The sequence below is a fragment of the Lipotes vexillifer genome, unplaced genomic scaffold (assembly GCF_000442215.2).
Source record: "Lipotes vexillifer unplaced genomic scaffold, Lipotes_vexillifer_v1.1 scaffold342, whole genome shotgun sequence".
Classification (NCBI taxonomy): domain Eukaryota; kingdom Metazoa; phylum Chordata; class Mammalia; order Artiodactyla; family Lipotidae; genus Lipotes; species Lipotes vexillifer.
In genome coordinates this window covers 2,676,924-2,693,768 of record NW_006786802.1, presented here as the reverse complement: position 1 = coordinate 2,693,768, position 16,845 = coordinate 2,676,924, and the positions used below count along the sequence as shown (strand labels likewise).

The 16,845-nt window shown below is 32.7% G+C and overlaps 1 protein-coding gene across 1 annotated transcript in view; it reads left to right on the top strand.

Annotated features, from left to right (window-relative positions):
- The window catches only part of CHD9 (chromodomain helicase DNA binding protein 9), a 218,186-nt gene that overhangs the window by 55,442 nt on the left and 145,899 nt on the right, over positions 1 to 16,845 (top strand). The window contains 1 exon segment of the mRNA XM_007459467.1: positions 2,579 to 4,201. Coding sequence (XP_007459529.1) covers positions 2,744 to 4,201 — 1,458 coding nt within the window. The 5' untranslated portion in view covers positions 2,579 to 2,743.

Below are 16,845 nucleotides of genomic sequence, written 5' to 3'. Positions count from 1 at the left end.
TATATGAACTAAAGTCATATTCTTCAGATAATTTACCTTCAGCATTCTGTTGGGCAGTAGTTTTTTGTAGTACTGGGTTCTGAACTCTTGAAGTAATACATTCTGAATATTCAGGAAATTAATCAATTCTAAGATGCATATTTTTTCTACTTTTAATATCTCTGATATTAGGATGTGTCTCAGTCACTGTCTGCCCGGTGGCTGTCAGGGAGTAGTTGTCATTGCCTGTGTGTACAAAAACTTAGTCATAGATTTTATATTGCCATCACTTCAGCTGGGCTATGTACATTGGTACTATACATGTTTAATTACTTTAAATGTCTCTAAAAAGATACACTATTATTCAGCTTTAAAAAAAGTTGTTGATTATGCAGAGAGGCACAGAGACAGAGTAGCAGAGCATAAATTTAATATTAGTGGAGCAAATATATGTTGTTGAAGAAGTGACAGCAATTCTACATTTTCTCACAGAGCAACAATCAGGTATTTATGGACCAAAAAGAGTACTTCATGGGAGAGGAAATTCTCATCGTTGGGAATAAGTCTAAGTCTAAAAATGTTCTTAAAAGTTATTTCACAGATTATAAAATAAAAATTCAAAGTGGTATAGTGTCATAGTTTATTTCTTCATGTTACATCAGCTAATAATGTACTTTGATAGCATACTGGATTTGGTAACCTCCATTGTAACCTCCATCTTCTTTTTTCCTCTTGGTAAATAATCATGCATCCATTAAAAAATATATAGGACGTTGCTTTTCTGACTATTGGGTTAGGTATACATAGATGTTCCCTTGTCTAGAGTCTATAGCTAAATATAAGGTATGTTCCAGAGAAGTGACTTAACCTACTTTTTTGTTTGTTCGTTTTTGGCTAATGCTATGTTCAGTTCAGAACATATAGTACTCTATCTGCTTGGTCTCACAATTATAAAATCTGGAAAAATAATTTCTTCTTTTTTTCTGCATTTTACCTTTTTTAAAATTATATGTTTGTTAAAGCATTTGTATACCATTGTGCTTGATAAGTCCATTTCTAGGTAAAATTAATATAGATTTTGGTAGTTTTTCCTTCTCAGAATTTTTGAGAAGTATTTCTTCATTTAAATAGTGAACAGACATTTTATTTAGGGTATTTATATTTTCTAAAACGGACCTCCCAAAATAGAAATTCTGGAAAAGTTTCTTAGACCTTTGCTAATTTTTGAATAAACTAATATGTAGAGAAGCAAGAATCTCCATTTGTGGTTCTCTGTGTAAGACATTGGGGGCAGAACCCTAAATTGCCTTTGTTGAAAATGTTTGGAATGAGTCCAGCCTGGAACAAAATTAGCCAGCCATTTCATATTAGCAAGTAACCTATTAGATCCTTTCCACACATAAATTGTATGTATGTATATGTGAGGTGTGTGTGTGTGTATAAATGTTATCATTTTTTCTCTTGATATTATCATAAGATTAATTTATTGCTTAGCTTAAGCTACTGTTTGTTTTTGCCTCAGCTTGATTATCAATACACTTTATTTGCACAGTTTAGTAGCTATAATAAGCAACGGGTTATTCCAAATGATTGACTGGTGGGCCTCTTAGGGATAGAGTAACGAATATAACTGTTAACAGAAAAGTGCTTGGTTTTGCTACACAGATGTCTAAATCAGTTGGCTGTCAGTAGGCTGATCTATCATGGTAGATGAACAAGAGGACCATGGAGGCAATATATTGCAACATCCCCAACATAGCACACGTCTGTGTTGTCTGTCAGCTGACCAGATGGCTAACTTTTATCTCATTTAGGGCCAGCTTATCATGACCTCATACAGTTGCTCTTCGTGATGTAGTTCCACGTATACCATATGAAACAGTAGCTTTATCTGCTCATGAGGTCTAGAGCAAAAGATCACAACATACTTGCTAATCTAAGAGGATTCTGATGTCAGTTGTCTTAGCAAGACATAACATTAAAATGTTAATACATATATATTTTATACATGCTAGAGCTGCTGGGGAGTGATGGCCATTTCATGGTATGGGAGAGAGTCTGACATTCCATTCTCAAGTTTACTTTACATTCTGTCATTATAACATGTGAACTTCAAAATAAGTAATATACATCATTACTTTTAAATGCATATAGTCATGTCCCCGTACCAGCAATTTTTTCCTTGTAGGGAATATATATATATATATATTAATAGATCTTTATTGGAGTATAATTGCTTTACAACACTGTGTTAGTTTATGTTGCACAACAAAGCGAATCAGCCATATGCATACACGTGTCCCCACATCTCCTCCCTCTTGAGCCTCCCTCCCATCCTCCCTGTCCCAGCCCTCTAGGCCATCATAAAGCACGGAGCCGATCTCCCTGTGCTCTGCTGCTGTTTCCCACCAGCCAACTATTCTACATTCGGTAGTGTATATATGTCGATTCCTTGTAGGGAATATTAATGAGCTATTTGCAATGAATTACTCTACCAAAACATACTGTACACTGAGATTTTATGTTTTTTAAATCATATGTAAACTTTGTAAAACTTCAATGAATATTCATTATCAAACTTTTTGTTCTTATTTCCTAGGATTCTGACACTTCCTGACATGTCGTTATCTAGAGCAATAATGAACATTGACCTGTTTCGGATTAGTTGATGACCTTTGGAAATGATCCAATAATATCTACTACAGAGAAGCTGAATATACTCCATTTGGAGTGAACAGCCCAGTTTGTTATTGAATTTTTCAAGATGACAGATCCAATGATGGACTTTTTTGATGATGCCAATCTGTTTGGTGAGACCTTAGAAGGTTTGTCAGATGATGCATTTGTACAACCAGGACCTGTTTCACTAGTTGATGAATTGAACTTGGGTGCAGAATTTGAACCTTTGCACATAGACTCACTGAACCATGTTCAAGGTACTCCAACACATCAGAAGATGACTGATTATGAACAGTTAAATCAGTTTGATTCAATGAAATTTCACCAAGTTAATCAGTCTTTTGGTAGCCCAGCTGAACATGTGTTATCTCCACACTCTCAGTTTAACTGTTCTCCAATCCACCCACAGAACCAGCCCAATGGTTTGTTTCCAGATGTAGCAGATGGCAGTCCAATGTGGGGCCATCAGACAGCTACTAGCATTTCAAGTCAAAATGGGTCTCCTTTTCACCAACAAGGACATTCTCACTCTATGCATCAAACTAAAAGCTTTGTGGCACACCATGACTTTGCCTTATTTCAGGCCAATGAACAACAAACACAGTGCACTTCGCTACGCTCACAGCAAAACCGAAATAATCTTAACCCAGGGCAAAATTCTCTTAGCCAGTCTAAAAATTTTATGGATGTTAATGTTTCTGGTCCACACAGAGTCAGTGTTAACCATCCACCACAAATTAATAATGCATCTACTTCACAACAGTCCCTTTCGATACAGCAATTTTCTCAAACGTCAAATCCTTCAGTACACTTCCTGAAGTGTAGCAATCATCAAGAAGGAAATTTTAATGGACCTTCTCCAAATATGACTTCTTGTTCTGTCAGTAATTCACAGCAGTTTTCTTCACAATATTCCTTTTCCAGTAATCATGTGTCACCAAATAGTCTTCTTCAGTCCTCTGCAGTTCTTGCACCTAATCATACAAATCAGACTTTATCTGATTTTACTGGGAGTAATTCCTTTTCACCTCATAGGGGAATCAAGCAAGAATCGACTCAGCATATGCTAAATCCCAATACATCGCTGCATTCAAGTAACTTCCAAATGTTGCATTCATCACATCCTCAGGGTAATTACAGCAATTCAAAATTATCTCCTGTTCACATGAACTTCCCAGATCCTGTTGACTCAGGAACTCAAATGGGCCATTTCAGTGATCATGTAGAAACTAATGGCTTTTCATCTCTAGAAGAGAATTTACTTCATCAAGTGGAATCTCAAACTGAGCCGTTCACAGGACTTGACCCAGAAGACCTCCTTCAGGAGGGTCTCCTTCCCCAATTTGATGAGTCAGCATTTGGACAAGATAATTCAAGTCATGTTTTAGATCATGACCTTGATCAGCAATTTACTTCGCATCTTGTAACACGGCCTTCTGATATGGCTCAAACTCAGTTGCATACTCAGGCTCGGAGTTGGCATTCATCACTTTCTAATCATCAGCATTTACATGACAGAAATCGCCTATGTTTACAGCGACAGGTATGTAGCTCTAATTTTGGTGGTTTCGGGTGGGGTGAGTTTTTACTCATTGAGTTAATTTCATATGAGACATATTCAGAATTTCTCAAACTCAGTCATTCTGTCGGGTGAATGTATATTTTGATATAGGTTTCTATTTTCAGTAGTCTCATATTTGAAAGTGATTCATTGATGTGCTCAAAGCAATAGACTTCTATATTTAGAGAATTATAAGGTATTAAGACGTCTTTTGTAACTTTCAATTATGATTGCCTTTAACAGAAAGATTTATTATCAAAAACAAAAACTTAACCATAATTAAAAGGAAAACAATAGATTGGGAACATTTTATTGCAAATATAATGGGTGTAGAGTTAATATTCCTATAAAAAACTCATATAATCTGATAATATCTCAGTTGATAATTGGATTAAACATAAAAGCTGAAATTCACAAAAATTGGAAGTCGAATTAGTAAACATAACGTTCAGAATATATGCAACTTTAGTAATAACTCAGTTGCAGTGTGGTTTCATTTCTACCTACTAGAAAAAATTTTTTTTTGTTTTTGTTTAATAGACTTTATTTTTTTGTGAGCAATCTTTTTTTTTCCATCTTTATTGGAGTATAATTGCTTTACAATGGTGTGCTAGTTTCTGCTTTATAACAAAGTGAATCAGTTATACATATACATATGTTCCCATATCTCTTCCACTTGCATCTCCCACCCTCCCTATCCCACCCCTCTAGGTGGTCACAAAGCACCGAGCTGATCTCCCTGTGCTATACGGCTGCTTCCCACTAGCTATCTATTTTACGTTTGGTAGTGTATATATGTCCATGCCACTCTCTCGCTTTGTCACAGCTTACCCTTCCCCCTCCCCAGAAAAAATTTTTTAATTTTGATGCTTAGCACTGGCAAATTTATGGAGAAATTGGAACTTTTACATAGCTTTGTAATTGATTCAGATATTTTGGAAAGCAATTTGGTGGCATGTTTGAGTATACAAATACTTTATTACAATAACCCAAACATAGCAAAAGTAATATACCCAAAGGTATTTATCTTGCTGTATCTATAAGGGAAAATTGGAAACAGCACAGTTTGTTATCATATCCATATTAGATGGACTATTATAGGCATTAAAAAGACTTTGATAATATGTATGTTAGTGATAGGGGAAAAGCATAATTCAAAATTAAGATCACAGTAAAGTGGTTAAGAGTACAGGCTTTGGTTCCAGACTACCGGGGTTAGAATCTTGGCTCATGTTACTTATTTGGTGCGTGACTTTTAGCTATTTAAATAATTTGTATGCATCTCATTTGCTTCATCTTTAAATAAGGAAAATAAAAGGGCTTTGATAAGGATGAAGAGAGTTGTAACATGTAAAAGTGCTTAAAACCATACCTAGCATATAATAAGCACTTAATAAATGTTTTTATAAGTATAATTAAACTTAATTTTTTAATTTAATTAAATAATTAAATTAAAATTATAATTTTTCATAGCAGGATGAAAATATACATATGAAAAATACTGAAAGGAAATAGATTATTTTAGGGTAGTGCAATTACATTTTCCTTTGTTTTTTATAGCTTTTGTCGTGTGAATGTATTACTTTAAAAATTTTTTTAAATGTATTTAATGCAATATTTTTATCATTTTTCTGAAAGTTTGTTAAATTAAAGATTTATAAAACGCTTCAGTACGTTGTTTACTTGTGAGATTTGGTGGACAATGAAGTATACCATGGTTCTTGAAACTAAGTATTTAGGAACCATTTTTGAAGTGTTTGAAAAAGATAAAATCTTTTTCTTTTCCTTTGGGAATCATGGTATTTTCAGTACAGCTTTTGAATTGTCTAGATAGATTTAAGATATTTAAAAGGGACTTGTAAACTCTCCTCCTCCCCTTCTTTTTGTGGCCTGAATATAATAATAATATGATTTTGCTCCCTCTGCTGGAAAGGGAAGAGGATCAAGCATCTTAGTTAGAAGGACCCTGGGCAAAAACCTCTACTGATTGAACCTAGGCTCATCTATCTACTTTTTATGTAGATATCTGTCTACCTTGACTAATTAATTTGTCCAGCATATAATTGAAGTTGTAAAATCTGAAATTTATTAACTTCTTTTCTTAATTGTATTTTTCTGAGGATTTTTATTTTAGTTCATGTTTTCCTAAACATGTTCTACTGGCTTTAAAAAGAAGTACAGGTTCCCTTTTATAGATTTGGAATGAATGGAGGATAATTATAAATATCTAAAGTAGTCCCTAATACTAATATCTAGATATTAGTACTAAACCTAATACTAATATTTAGATATCAGTACTTAATACCATCTGAGAGAAACTTTTTTCAGACCCATCAGCAGCAGCCTTTAATAAATCATCTTATCTACACTGATACATTCATAAGGTTTTATTTAAATCTACTCACCTTTTTGTTTCAGAGTTTGTTTTGTTTTACTAACTTCTTATTCTTTTTGTTACATGTTTAAAAACTGATAAAGGGCAGCTGGCTTTGAATACTTATCTGACTTATTGAAAGTCTGTTCTCAAGTTTCCTATTATTAGTGTTAAGACTTAGAGTTGGACATTTTTCATTGTCGGGGTGAAGAATTGAGATGGATTGGTAGAGAAGGTAGGAGATTGATTATGATTAATATGGATTGTATATAGGTGTTATATGTACAGAATTATGTCAGATATCCTAAATATGTGAAATTTAAATTATTTAATATTTATAATTTATGACAAATTGTGTCAGAGCATATAACTCTTTTATCTGTGTAATTTTTGGCATTTTCTGAACAGTTATGGTTACGACGTAGACAAAATGTTACACTATTACAGTTTTCCCCAGGTTCTATGAAAAGAATTTTTTTCCTAGGTTTTTTTCTTTTTAACTCTCTCTCTTAAACATAGTAATTTCATTTCAGACTAAATTAGCATTGTTAAATATGTGTATAGAATAAAGTGGTATAATTTTTGGTTTATCAAAATTTTTAAAAAGGACACATATTGTTATAGCCAAAACAAGATACTGTTTGAAAACTCATGATGGCACTCTATTTAGAATTTTAGAAAGCTTCACTGAGAATATTGGATATGTAAAGAATATTTCTAAGCCTTGCTTTTTATTATTCCCCAACTGAGGTAGGGTGTTTGTGGATTAATTTCAAATGTCTTAGAGTCTGTGTCAGTCATTAAAAACAGTGAATATTGCTGAGAACATTTCTTATATAATTGACTCTAGAATTTTACCATTTAAAAAAGAGAAGAGAAAAAAGGTGAGAAGCAACAGGAACTGTTTCTAAATGTAAATACTCACAAACTATAATAGAGAAAATAGTAGCTTATTTTCATCTCTAACTTTTATAGCAAAGGAATTTTGAGAGAATCATACTATCAGCTTTTCATTGCTCTTTTATGACATACTGCTATTTTGTAACACAAAATCTTTCATTTTTGTCTTCTTATTTGTAAAGTGGAAACACTATGGAGCAGTGTGCGATCTCTCAATGTTTGTAAATTAAATTTACTGTAAAAGTTCTACAGCAGTGAAAGATATGTGGGATAGCCAAAATAGCAATCAACACAGGAGATAGAATTTTATGATGTATATAATTGTACATAATTCCTTGTTGGCTTTTGTATTCTGATGAATTTATTACTTTAATACCTTGAATTTTTATTTTTTTTCCCCTGAAGGTAGGGAAACTTACATTATTTATGAGTTTAAAAAAAACAAACTTAGGGAAAGGTTAGAACAGCCAATGTAAGGCACATTTTAAAATATTGGATTTTGGGGAATTCCCTGGCAGTCCATTGGTTAGGGCTCCTCGCTTTCACTGCAGGGGGCACGAGTTCAGTCCCTGGTCAGGGAACTGAGATCCCACAAGCCACTCGGTGAGGCCAGATAAATAAATAATAAAATATTGGATTTTTTTCTGATGAAAAATTTAATACATAATCATTATTTTAAAATTGGACCACATAGAGAACAGATGAAAACTGAGTTACTTGTAATATCACTATATCCCTGTTGACATTTTGTTGTATAAGTTTTCAGTGAGACCTGTTGTCTTTCTCTTCCCTGTCCTCCACCTACATATTTTTGCATTTTTAAGAAACAAGATGGAGATCACATAGTTTATGCTGTTTGGCAAATTGCTTTTTTAACCTTCTAATTAATATGTTGCAGACATTTTTCATGTCATAAAATATTTTTCTGAAAATGATTTTGAATGGCTAAAAGTTTGCCATTGTAAGGTTGCTAAATACCTTATAACAGTAAAGTTATTATTGAGATCTGGAAAAATCTGAATCAAGGTAATTAACATATGTTTATATTTTTGTTGTGTTTATTACCATAATAGTTCAATTTAAAGTAGGTACAGAGTAGTAAGCAAAAATTAGAATAACTAGCACTATGATAGAACACCATGTTTGTGCCACTGTTGTAAATACTTAACATACATTATTAACACATCTTTCACAACAGTCCTTTTATTTGGAGTCAGTTATTTCCTCCGTTTCCACAGGAAGAAACTGAGGTACAGAAAAGTTAAGTAATATACCGCAAGTCACACAGCCAATGTAGGGACAGCCAGTGGGCAGACTGGATTCAAATCAGATTTGACTCCATTATGTATGGTCTTAACTACTTTCACTTACTTCGAAGTGTATTATTAATGCAGTGTAATGTGTAACAATAATATACTAAATGATTTCTCCCTTCTCACCTCACGCTCCACCCCTTTAAAAATCTACCTTACTGATGAGGCAGAAACTTGCTTTAGAATCTTTAAGTGGAGAAGACCATTCATCTCATGTTTTCTGGCAGATAGTTTGTTCATTATCAGAGGGAAAAACAACCCCAAAACAACAAAGAACAAAAGTAAAGTGAAATAGCTGTTGCTTGCAAAAGTGCTTTGACATTTTTAAAATAAGATTGTGTTTAAATGATAACAACAAATGCCCTAAAAGTAAACCTGATAATTATCTTCAGATGTTTGAAGGACTTTAGAGGTCAGAATTGGGTCTACTAAGTGGAAGTCACAGAAAAGCAGATTAGTATAAGGAAGTTTGAAGTAAAGCTCTTTCACTGAAAGCAGGGAGATGGAATGGCTCAGATGTGTCACAGAAGCAGTTCCTGCAGTGGATGGAAAATGGACTAAGTTGGTAGGCTCTTTTCAACTCTAAGATTCTATGGTTGTTAATTTTGGGTTTCTTTGTAAGATATATCATTCATATTGCCTGTTTAGCTCCTGAGTGGCAATTACAAATAAGGAAGAAAGGTAAGGAAATGTGACAAGTTCTCTGCTATCCAGGAACATCAGGGAATTATTTATCATAGATGGGTAAATTTTCCAGATAGTTGAAATGTATTCTATTAAGCATCAAAATCTTTAATTATATGGCTCCCTGCCGCGCCCACGCCCGCAAGGGTGATGGTGATGGTGGTAGAATGATCAGTTAGGAAAAGATGAAAAGAAATCTTAGATTTTTATAGGGAGGTCTTGTATGTTCAGATTTGTAATGGTTATTGTTACACCTCCAGGAATCACCCTCACTTAAGTAAGAATTTGCTGGAACACATAAGATATTTGAAAGTTATCTTAATCAGAAGCACAGCTGATTTTGCCTGTAAGTGAAATTGTTATAAAAAAAAAAAAGGAGGAAAACCTCTCTAAAACTAAATGTAAACCTAAAGCAAGGAATTTGCTATACTTTGCTCATACTCATTGAATTCAGAGGATCCCAAGCTCTTTGCTAGTTTTTTTGTTTTTTGGGTTTTGGGGTTGTTTTTTGTGTTTTTTCATAGTCATAACTTTTCCACATCAAAAAATCAACATATAACGAATAATTTAAAAACTTGTCATTCCGCTTATGCCCTAGACAAAAAGAAGAGAAAAAACGACCTGAGTAATATTTAGATTGTTTCATTGAAAAATTTAAATTTTTATAAAGTAACATCCCTCTGTTTATCAGAATTTGTTTAAATCTTTATGCATTTGGCAAGGTATTGCTTATAAGAAGTTTCAAATTTCTTTGCTGTCAAAGCCAAAGCACAAAATAGAAATTCTATGCAGGAATTTCCCTTTTAGTTGCTTTTTTTCAGTTATAGTGGACTCGTTTTTGACATTTCTGTCAAATCTTCTAGATTAAAATGTTCTGTTTGGACTGGGAATTTCTGGAATATTAGCTAGTTCTAAAATATGATCTTAATTATTAAACTGTGTACTATATTGTAGAAGGATTGAGCTCTGCATTGAGTAACAGAAACTCTAGTTGTTAACAGTAGCTTTAAGGCTGTTGACTTCTGACATGCATACTTAAGGGTGAGAGGTGAACAGGAAGTGAATTCCGGGGGTGGGGAAGAGGCAGCAGTTGGTGAGAAATTTGTGGATTTGTGCAGTGTGTGAAGCGCATGAGATTCAAGCCACACTTCAAAGTAGGTCTAACAAAGTTTTGTTGTATTTAAGTCTTTTGTTTTTTACCCTTGCTATTTTTTTAAGTTGAAGTATGGTTGATGTATATAAGTTACAGGTGTATATTGTATTTAATTTTATTGATGAGGTGCACTCCCAAATACCTTAGGACCACTCAGTCATTTACTTATCATTATTAATATCTGAAATTGAAAAAAAATGTGTTAGGGTCTACTGAGCCATCAAACTTTATTCCTATTACGATGATATGAACACACAGTTGTTTTGGAGTACTTAAATATGGGAGATCAGGTTTGTTTGGGTAATTGGACTGAAATGATTTTAAATTAAGGAAATATTTTAACACAATATGGTATGGGTAATATATGGAAAGAGTTATAAAGTACATAGTTACTGAAAACTGCAGTCTAAGCTTTAGGAAGCTTAGACTACAGTTTTCAGTTAAATAAAATCTGATAATTTATTCGGATCAACTATGCAAATAATAACTTGCACATTTATTATGCGAGTAATACCTTACAAATTATGAAAGGGCAATCTTTTTTTTGTGTTGAAGTTTTGTATTATTTACAATATTATATTAGTTTCAGGTGTACAACATAGTGATTCAACATTTTTATGGATTATATTCCATTTAAAACTATTACAAGATAATAATGGCTAAGAACCAATCTTTAAGCAAAGTTTTTCCCTACATGAATATATGTTTGTATACCTGAAAATAGTACAAGTTTACATTGAACATTTCATGGAATCATAGAATTTTAGAACTGGATAAGATTTTACTCTATCCTCATACAAAAAGCAAAAACAGTGTTAGGTCATTTTGCTTGCTGTCATATAACTGCTTAACATTCCTTTTTATAGTTTTTAAGGGTGTTCAGAAGCGAGAATGATACCACACTATGGTGAGGCACTTAGAATTAATGTGTTGTAAGATACAGTTACAACTGGTTGTCTCCAAATTGAGAAATATCTTTGAGTTGCTGGGCTTTGTTTTTAGTGTGTGTGTTTTTTTTTCCATGTATACCTTTCAACGTATCTTCAGTTTATAACTATCCTTTTAGTGTTGAAAAGTGCACCCTTATTGTATCTGTCAAATGTAGATATAAACTGTAGATATGTGAATGAATGAATTTTATATAACCTCTGTGTTTTGGAAAGTTCCATTTTTGCTGCTTTTATTTGTTCGGTATTTATTAGATGTCTACCAGGTGTAAGAGATTATGCTGGGCACTGAAGTTACACAAATGAATCAGATATGGTCCCTTGCCTTTGAAGAACTCAAATTGAAAATTAAGTCATACTTTCCCATTGATCTGTATTATAATTTCAGAGGTGTTCTCATTTTATTTGTGATTCAGTTTCAGTTGATAGAGGTTTCTAGCACTTTCCCTAGCTTTCCAAGTAAGTGATTTGGAATGAGTGATAATTACAAACAATTAATTTCTTTGATCCATCCAATTTAAAGAAGGTATCCCTCTAAATTTCTAGATTAACCCTTTGTTTCATGACATTTTGGCAGTCTGTACTTATTTGATCTTTCATATATATTTTATATACATATTATAATATGTGTACATATAATATATAGCTGTTTAAGGTCCAGTGGCTCTTGTAAATGGCAGAGTCAAGAAGGAAGGCCCTTTTCTTTTGAGCTTCTAATCTACTTAAATTTATTACAAACTATTACAAAAGTGTTAAAAAAAAAAAACCAACAAAACAACAAAAAAAACCCTGTGCTATGTGAGTCAACTTTGAGCACTACTTTTTTGTCAAAAGAGAAATAACTAGTTACTGAGAGATATACTTAAACGATTATATTGCTAAATAAATTTCTCAGGATTTTTTTCCTCTAAATTCCTCAAATGAAAGTAAGACTTTTAGAAGTAATTTTTAAAAACTAATATGGTAAACATTGAGAGTGTAATTAGAGATAGAAATAATAAAACAAGTTGCATAGTATTTTTAAGTGGTTTTACTTACATTATTTGAATTTTTTAGTAATAATCTGGGGTATATATAAGTTGGTATTATTTCTCAGAGTTTACAGATCAAGTATTTGAGGTGTCAAGAGGGAAAGTGACCTGTCTAAAACCGGACAGCTACTAATGGTTTAGCAGAAACTTAACTCTAAATTCACTGTGTTTTCTACCATATCAACTCATAAGACCATAAGCAACAAACATATTCACTGAGCACCTGCTACTTATATATCAGGTACTGTGCTGGGTACTGACATTACAAATACAGAGAGACTTACTTCTAAGGCTAGGCCTGCAAATCTGTATTTTTGTTATTTTACAAGAAAAAAGATGACTTCAAGTCAGTTTAAGCAATGTTAGAAATATCAGTATTATGAATTTCTTCAAACTGTTTATATTGAAAGTATTATTTGCTTTTCCTAACTTTTTATTTTGAAAAAGTTTAAACTTAGAGGAAAGTTGAAAGAATAATACAGTGGACATCTATATACCATTCACATAGACTCACTGTTAATTTTTTGTCACATTTGCTTTCTCACTCTATTTTTATTTTAAATAAAATTACTTTTACTAAGAGATAAAACATCAATAACAGAAAATCATATAATCAAATTCAGATTTCTTAAATTATCGTAATAATTTTTATAGGTGTTTGTTTTAAAATCCAGAATCCAATCAAAGGTCAGGCATTGCATTTAGTTGTTATGTCTCTTTAATATTCTTTAACCTAATACAGGCTTTTCATGCCTTTTTGTTGTTCTTTCCTGACGTCACCATTTTTTAAAAAGTCCAGACTTGTTGTCTGTATTTGTCTAGTTGTTTGGTCATAATTCAAGTTAAACATTTCTGGCTGAGGGTGCCACATAGATGATTTTTGTATGCTTCTATTGGGTTACATTAGGAGACATGATTTTAGTTTGTTCCATTATTGGTGATGCTAAGTTTTATCACTTAGTAAAAGTACCTTCATCCCTTTGTAATTAATAGGTGGGATTTTTCTATAAAGAGTTGGACCCATGGATTTAAAAAAAAAGTTGAATATGTTATAATCCGTTGCCATTATTATTCTTTTTGAATATTTTGCCAGTGGGAATCTTTGCAAGCCAACTCTTGCCCTTCTAACATGTCCTCATTAGTCTCTAAGTACTTATACTTTCTGGTGTAAGAAGATGTATTTAATTTCCTTGCCTCAGACCTGGAATCAGCCATTTCTTTAAGGAGCTCATTTACTTTATTTATCCTGTGTAATGCCACAGGATCTGAGTACTGTAGTGTAATTTCTTAGCTGTGTTTTTGTGTTGGAAGCGTGATTCCAGAAATTTTGGATTCAATTTCATAAGTACTTTGTCACCATCTATGATTTTGTGTGGTGCTGTGCTATGTATGAAATAAGTGGTCCTTGCTTGGTATTTGATTTAGGTTAAACTCGTATTGAACAGAGGGATTTAAGTTTTCTTAAAAGTTGGATACAAATTTTTGAGAACATATTCTGTGCTAAGCACTGTGTAGTTGTAGTTCTAAGACAGCTTTGTCTATAAGACATTCGTTTATGAATTCAGTAAACATTTTGAACACCTGTCATATGTAAGACAATATATGAGGCATTCTGCTTTTTTTGTAACTCATGAGGGAGATAAGACCCATATTACAAATATGCATCAACCTCCAGTATTATATGCTTAGACATAATATATAAATGATCTAAAATGATGGTGGATACTAAAGTTTTACCTAGCTTTGTAAGATATTTACATGTGTTTCTCCTTTGAGAATTGATAATATTTCAAGTTTATCAATGAAAGCGATTTAGTTTAAGCATCTGTTGACTGCCGAGTATGTGAAGAGATATAGTTGACAGCTACAAAAGTGAAACATGTCCACTGAACGTATTTAGAAAAAATTTAGAAAGCACAAACAAGAAAAGTCACCCCTCATCACATCAACTAGAAATAATCACTTTTTATATTTTGGGGCTATATGCTTTTAGTCTTAACACTCTATAACCATTTACCTATTTGTTTTCTATATCAAATTTTCAGCTTAATTTAGGTATAATTGACATACAATAAACTGAACATATTTAAAGTATGCAATTTGATAAATTTTGACATGTATATACCTGGGAAACCATCATCACAAGCAAGATAATTAACATATTCATCACCCCAAAAAGTTCCCTGTTGTTCCTTTGTAATCCTTTCTTCCATCCTCCACTCCCCCCGCCATCAAGGCAACCACTGATCTGATTTCTGTCACTATAGATTAGTTGGCATTTTCTAGAATGTTGTATAATGGAATAATATGGTTTGTACTCTTTTTTAATCTGGCTTCTTTCACTCAGCATAACTATTTTGAGATTCAGTAGTTGCAGGTATAATATTTCATTCCTTTTAATTGCTAAGTAGTATTCCATTATATGGATACACCACAATTTGTTTATCCATTCACTTGTTGCTGGATATTGTTTCTGGTTTGGGGTTACTGTGAATAAAGATGCTATGAACATTTGTGTACAGTCTTTGCAAGTAAATACTTTTAATTTAAGCCATTCTAAGGAGTGGGTAGTGGTGTCTTATTGTGATTTTAATTTGCATTACCTTAATCATTCATGATGTTGAATATCTTTCATGTGCTTACTGCCATCCACATATCTTCTTTGGTGAAGTTTCTGTCCAAATTGTTTGCCCATTTAAAAACTTGGGTTGTATTTTATTATTGAGTTGTAGTATTCTAGCTGTCAGATATATGTTTTGCAAATTTTTTCTACCAGTCTGTGGCTTCCCTTTTCTTTTCTTTCTTGTTTTTTTTTTTTTTTGCGGTACGTGGGCCTCTCACTGTTGTGGCCTCTCCCGTTGTGGAGCACGGGCTCCGGACGCGCAGGCTCAGCGGCCCTGGTTCACGGGCCCAGCCGCTCCACGGCATGTGGGATCCTCCTGGACTGGGGCACGAACCCGTGTCCCCTGCATCGGCAGGCGGACTCTCAACCACTGCGCCACCAGGGAAGCCCCTCCCTTTTCTTAATAGTATATGTTGAAGTGCAAAAGTTTTTAATTTTGAACAAGTCCTATTCATTACTTTTCTTTTATAGACTGTGCTTGTTTAATATTTAAGAAATCTGTGCATACCCTATAGTCATCAAGGTTTTTTCTTATGTTTTCATGTAGAAGTTCTTTGTTTTCCTTAAATGTTTGTAGAATTCAATACTGAAGCCATCTGGGCCTGAACTTTTATTTTTGGGAATGTTTTTAATTACACATCTAATTTCTTTAATAAACATATGTCTCTTAGGTTATATGTATGAATGAGCTTTTGGTAGTTTGTGCCTTTCAGAATTTTTTAATTTCATCTAAGTTGTCAAATTTTTTGGCATAATGTTTTCATTTTTATCCTTTCAATGTACAGTTAATAGAGTACATTTATGACATTGATAATTAATATCTTTTCTCTTTCTTTCCTGATTAGTGTAGCTAGAGGTTTATCAGTTTTATGGAGTTTCATTGATTTTCTCTTATTTCCTGCTTTAGATTTCACTGATTTCTCATATTTTTATTATTTCTTTTGCTTACTGTGGGTTTAATTTACTTTTTTTAAACTGAAAAATTGAAGTCATTCATTGAACTCTTACTTTCTGATATAGATGTTTGATGCTATACACTTGCCATTAAGTGTTGTCTTAGGTGCATTTCATTTTTATTGAGTTTCAAAAACTTTTGAATTCCCCCCTTTGATTTCTTATTTGACCAGTGAGTTATTTAGAAATGTTTATTTAATTTATAAATATTTGAGTCTTATTCCAGATACCTTTTTGGTATTGATTTTTAATTTAACTCCATTGTGATCAGAGAACAAATTTTTATGTTTTGAATTTGTTTACATTTATTTAGGTTTGTTCTGTAGCTTATGTTCATAGCTTTACATATATTCTTTGCTCTGATACCTGCTTTATTTGGTAGTAATGTAGTCGCTTCTGTTTTCTGTTTGTGTTAGCATGGAATATCTTTTTCCATCCTTTTACTTTTAACCCATTTGTTTTTATATTTAAAGTGGCTTTCTTATAGGCAACATAAAATTGATTCTTCTCTTCTTTATCCAACTTAACAATCTGTTTTATAATCGAGGTGATTAAACTATTTACATTTAATGTGATTAATTATATTGATATGTTTAAACCTACTATCTTGCTATTAATTTTATATTTGTCCCGAGTATTCTTTATTC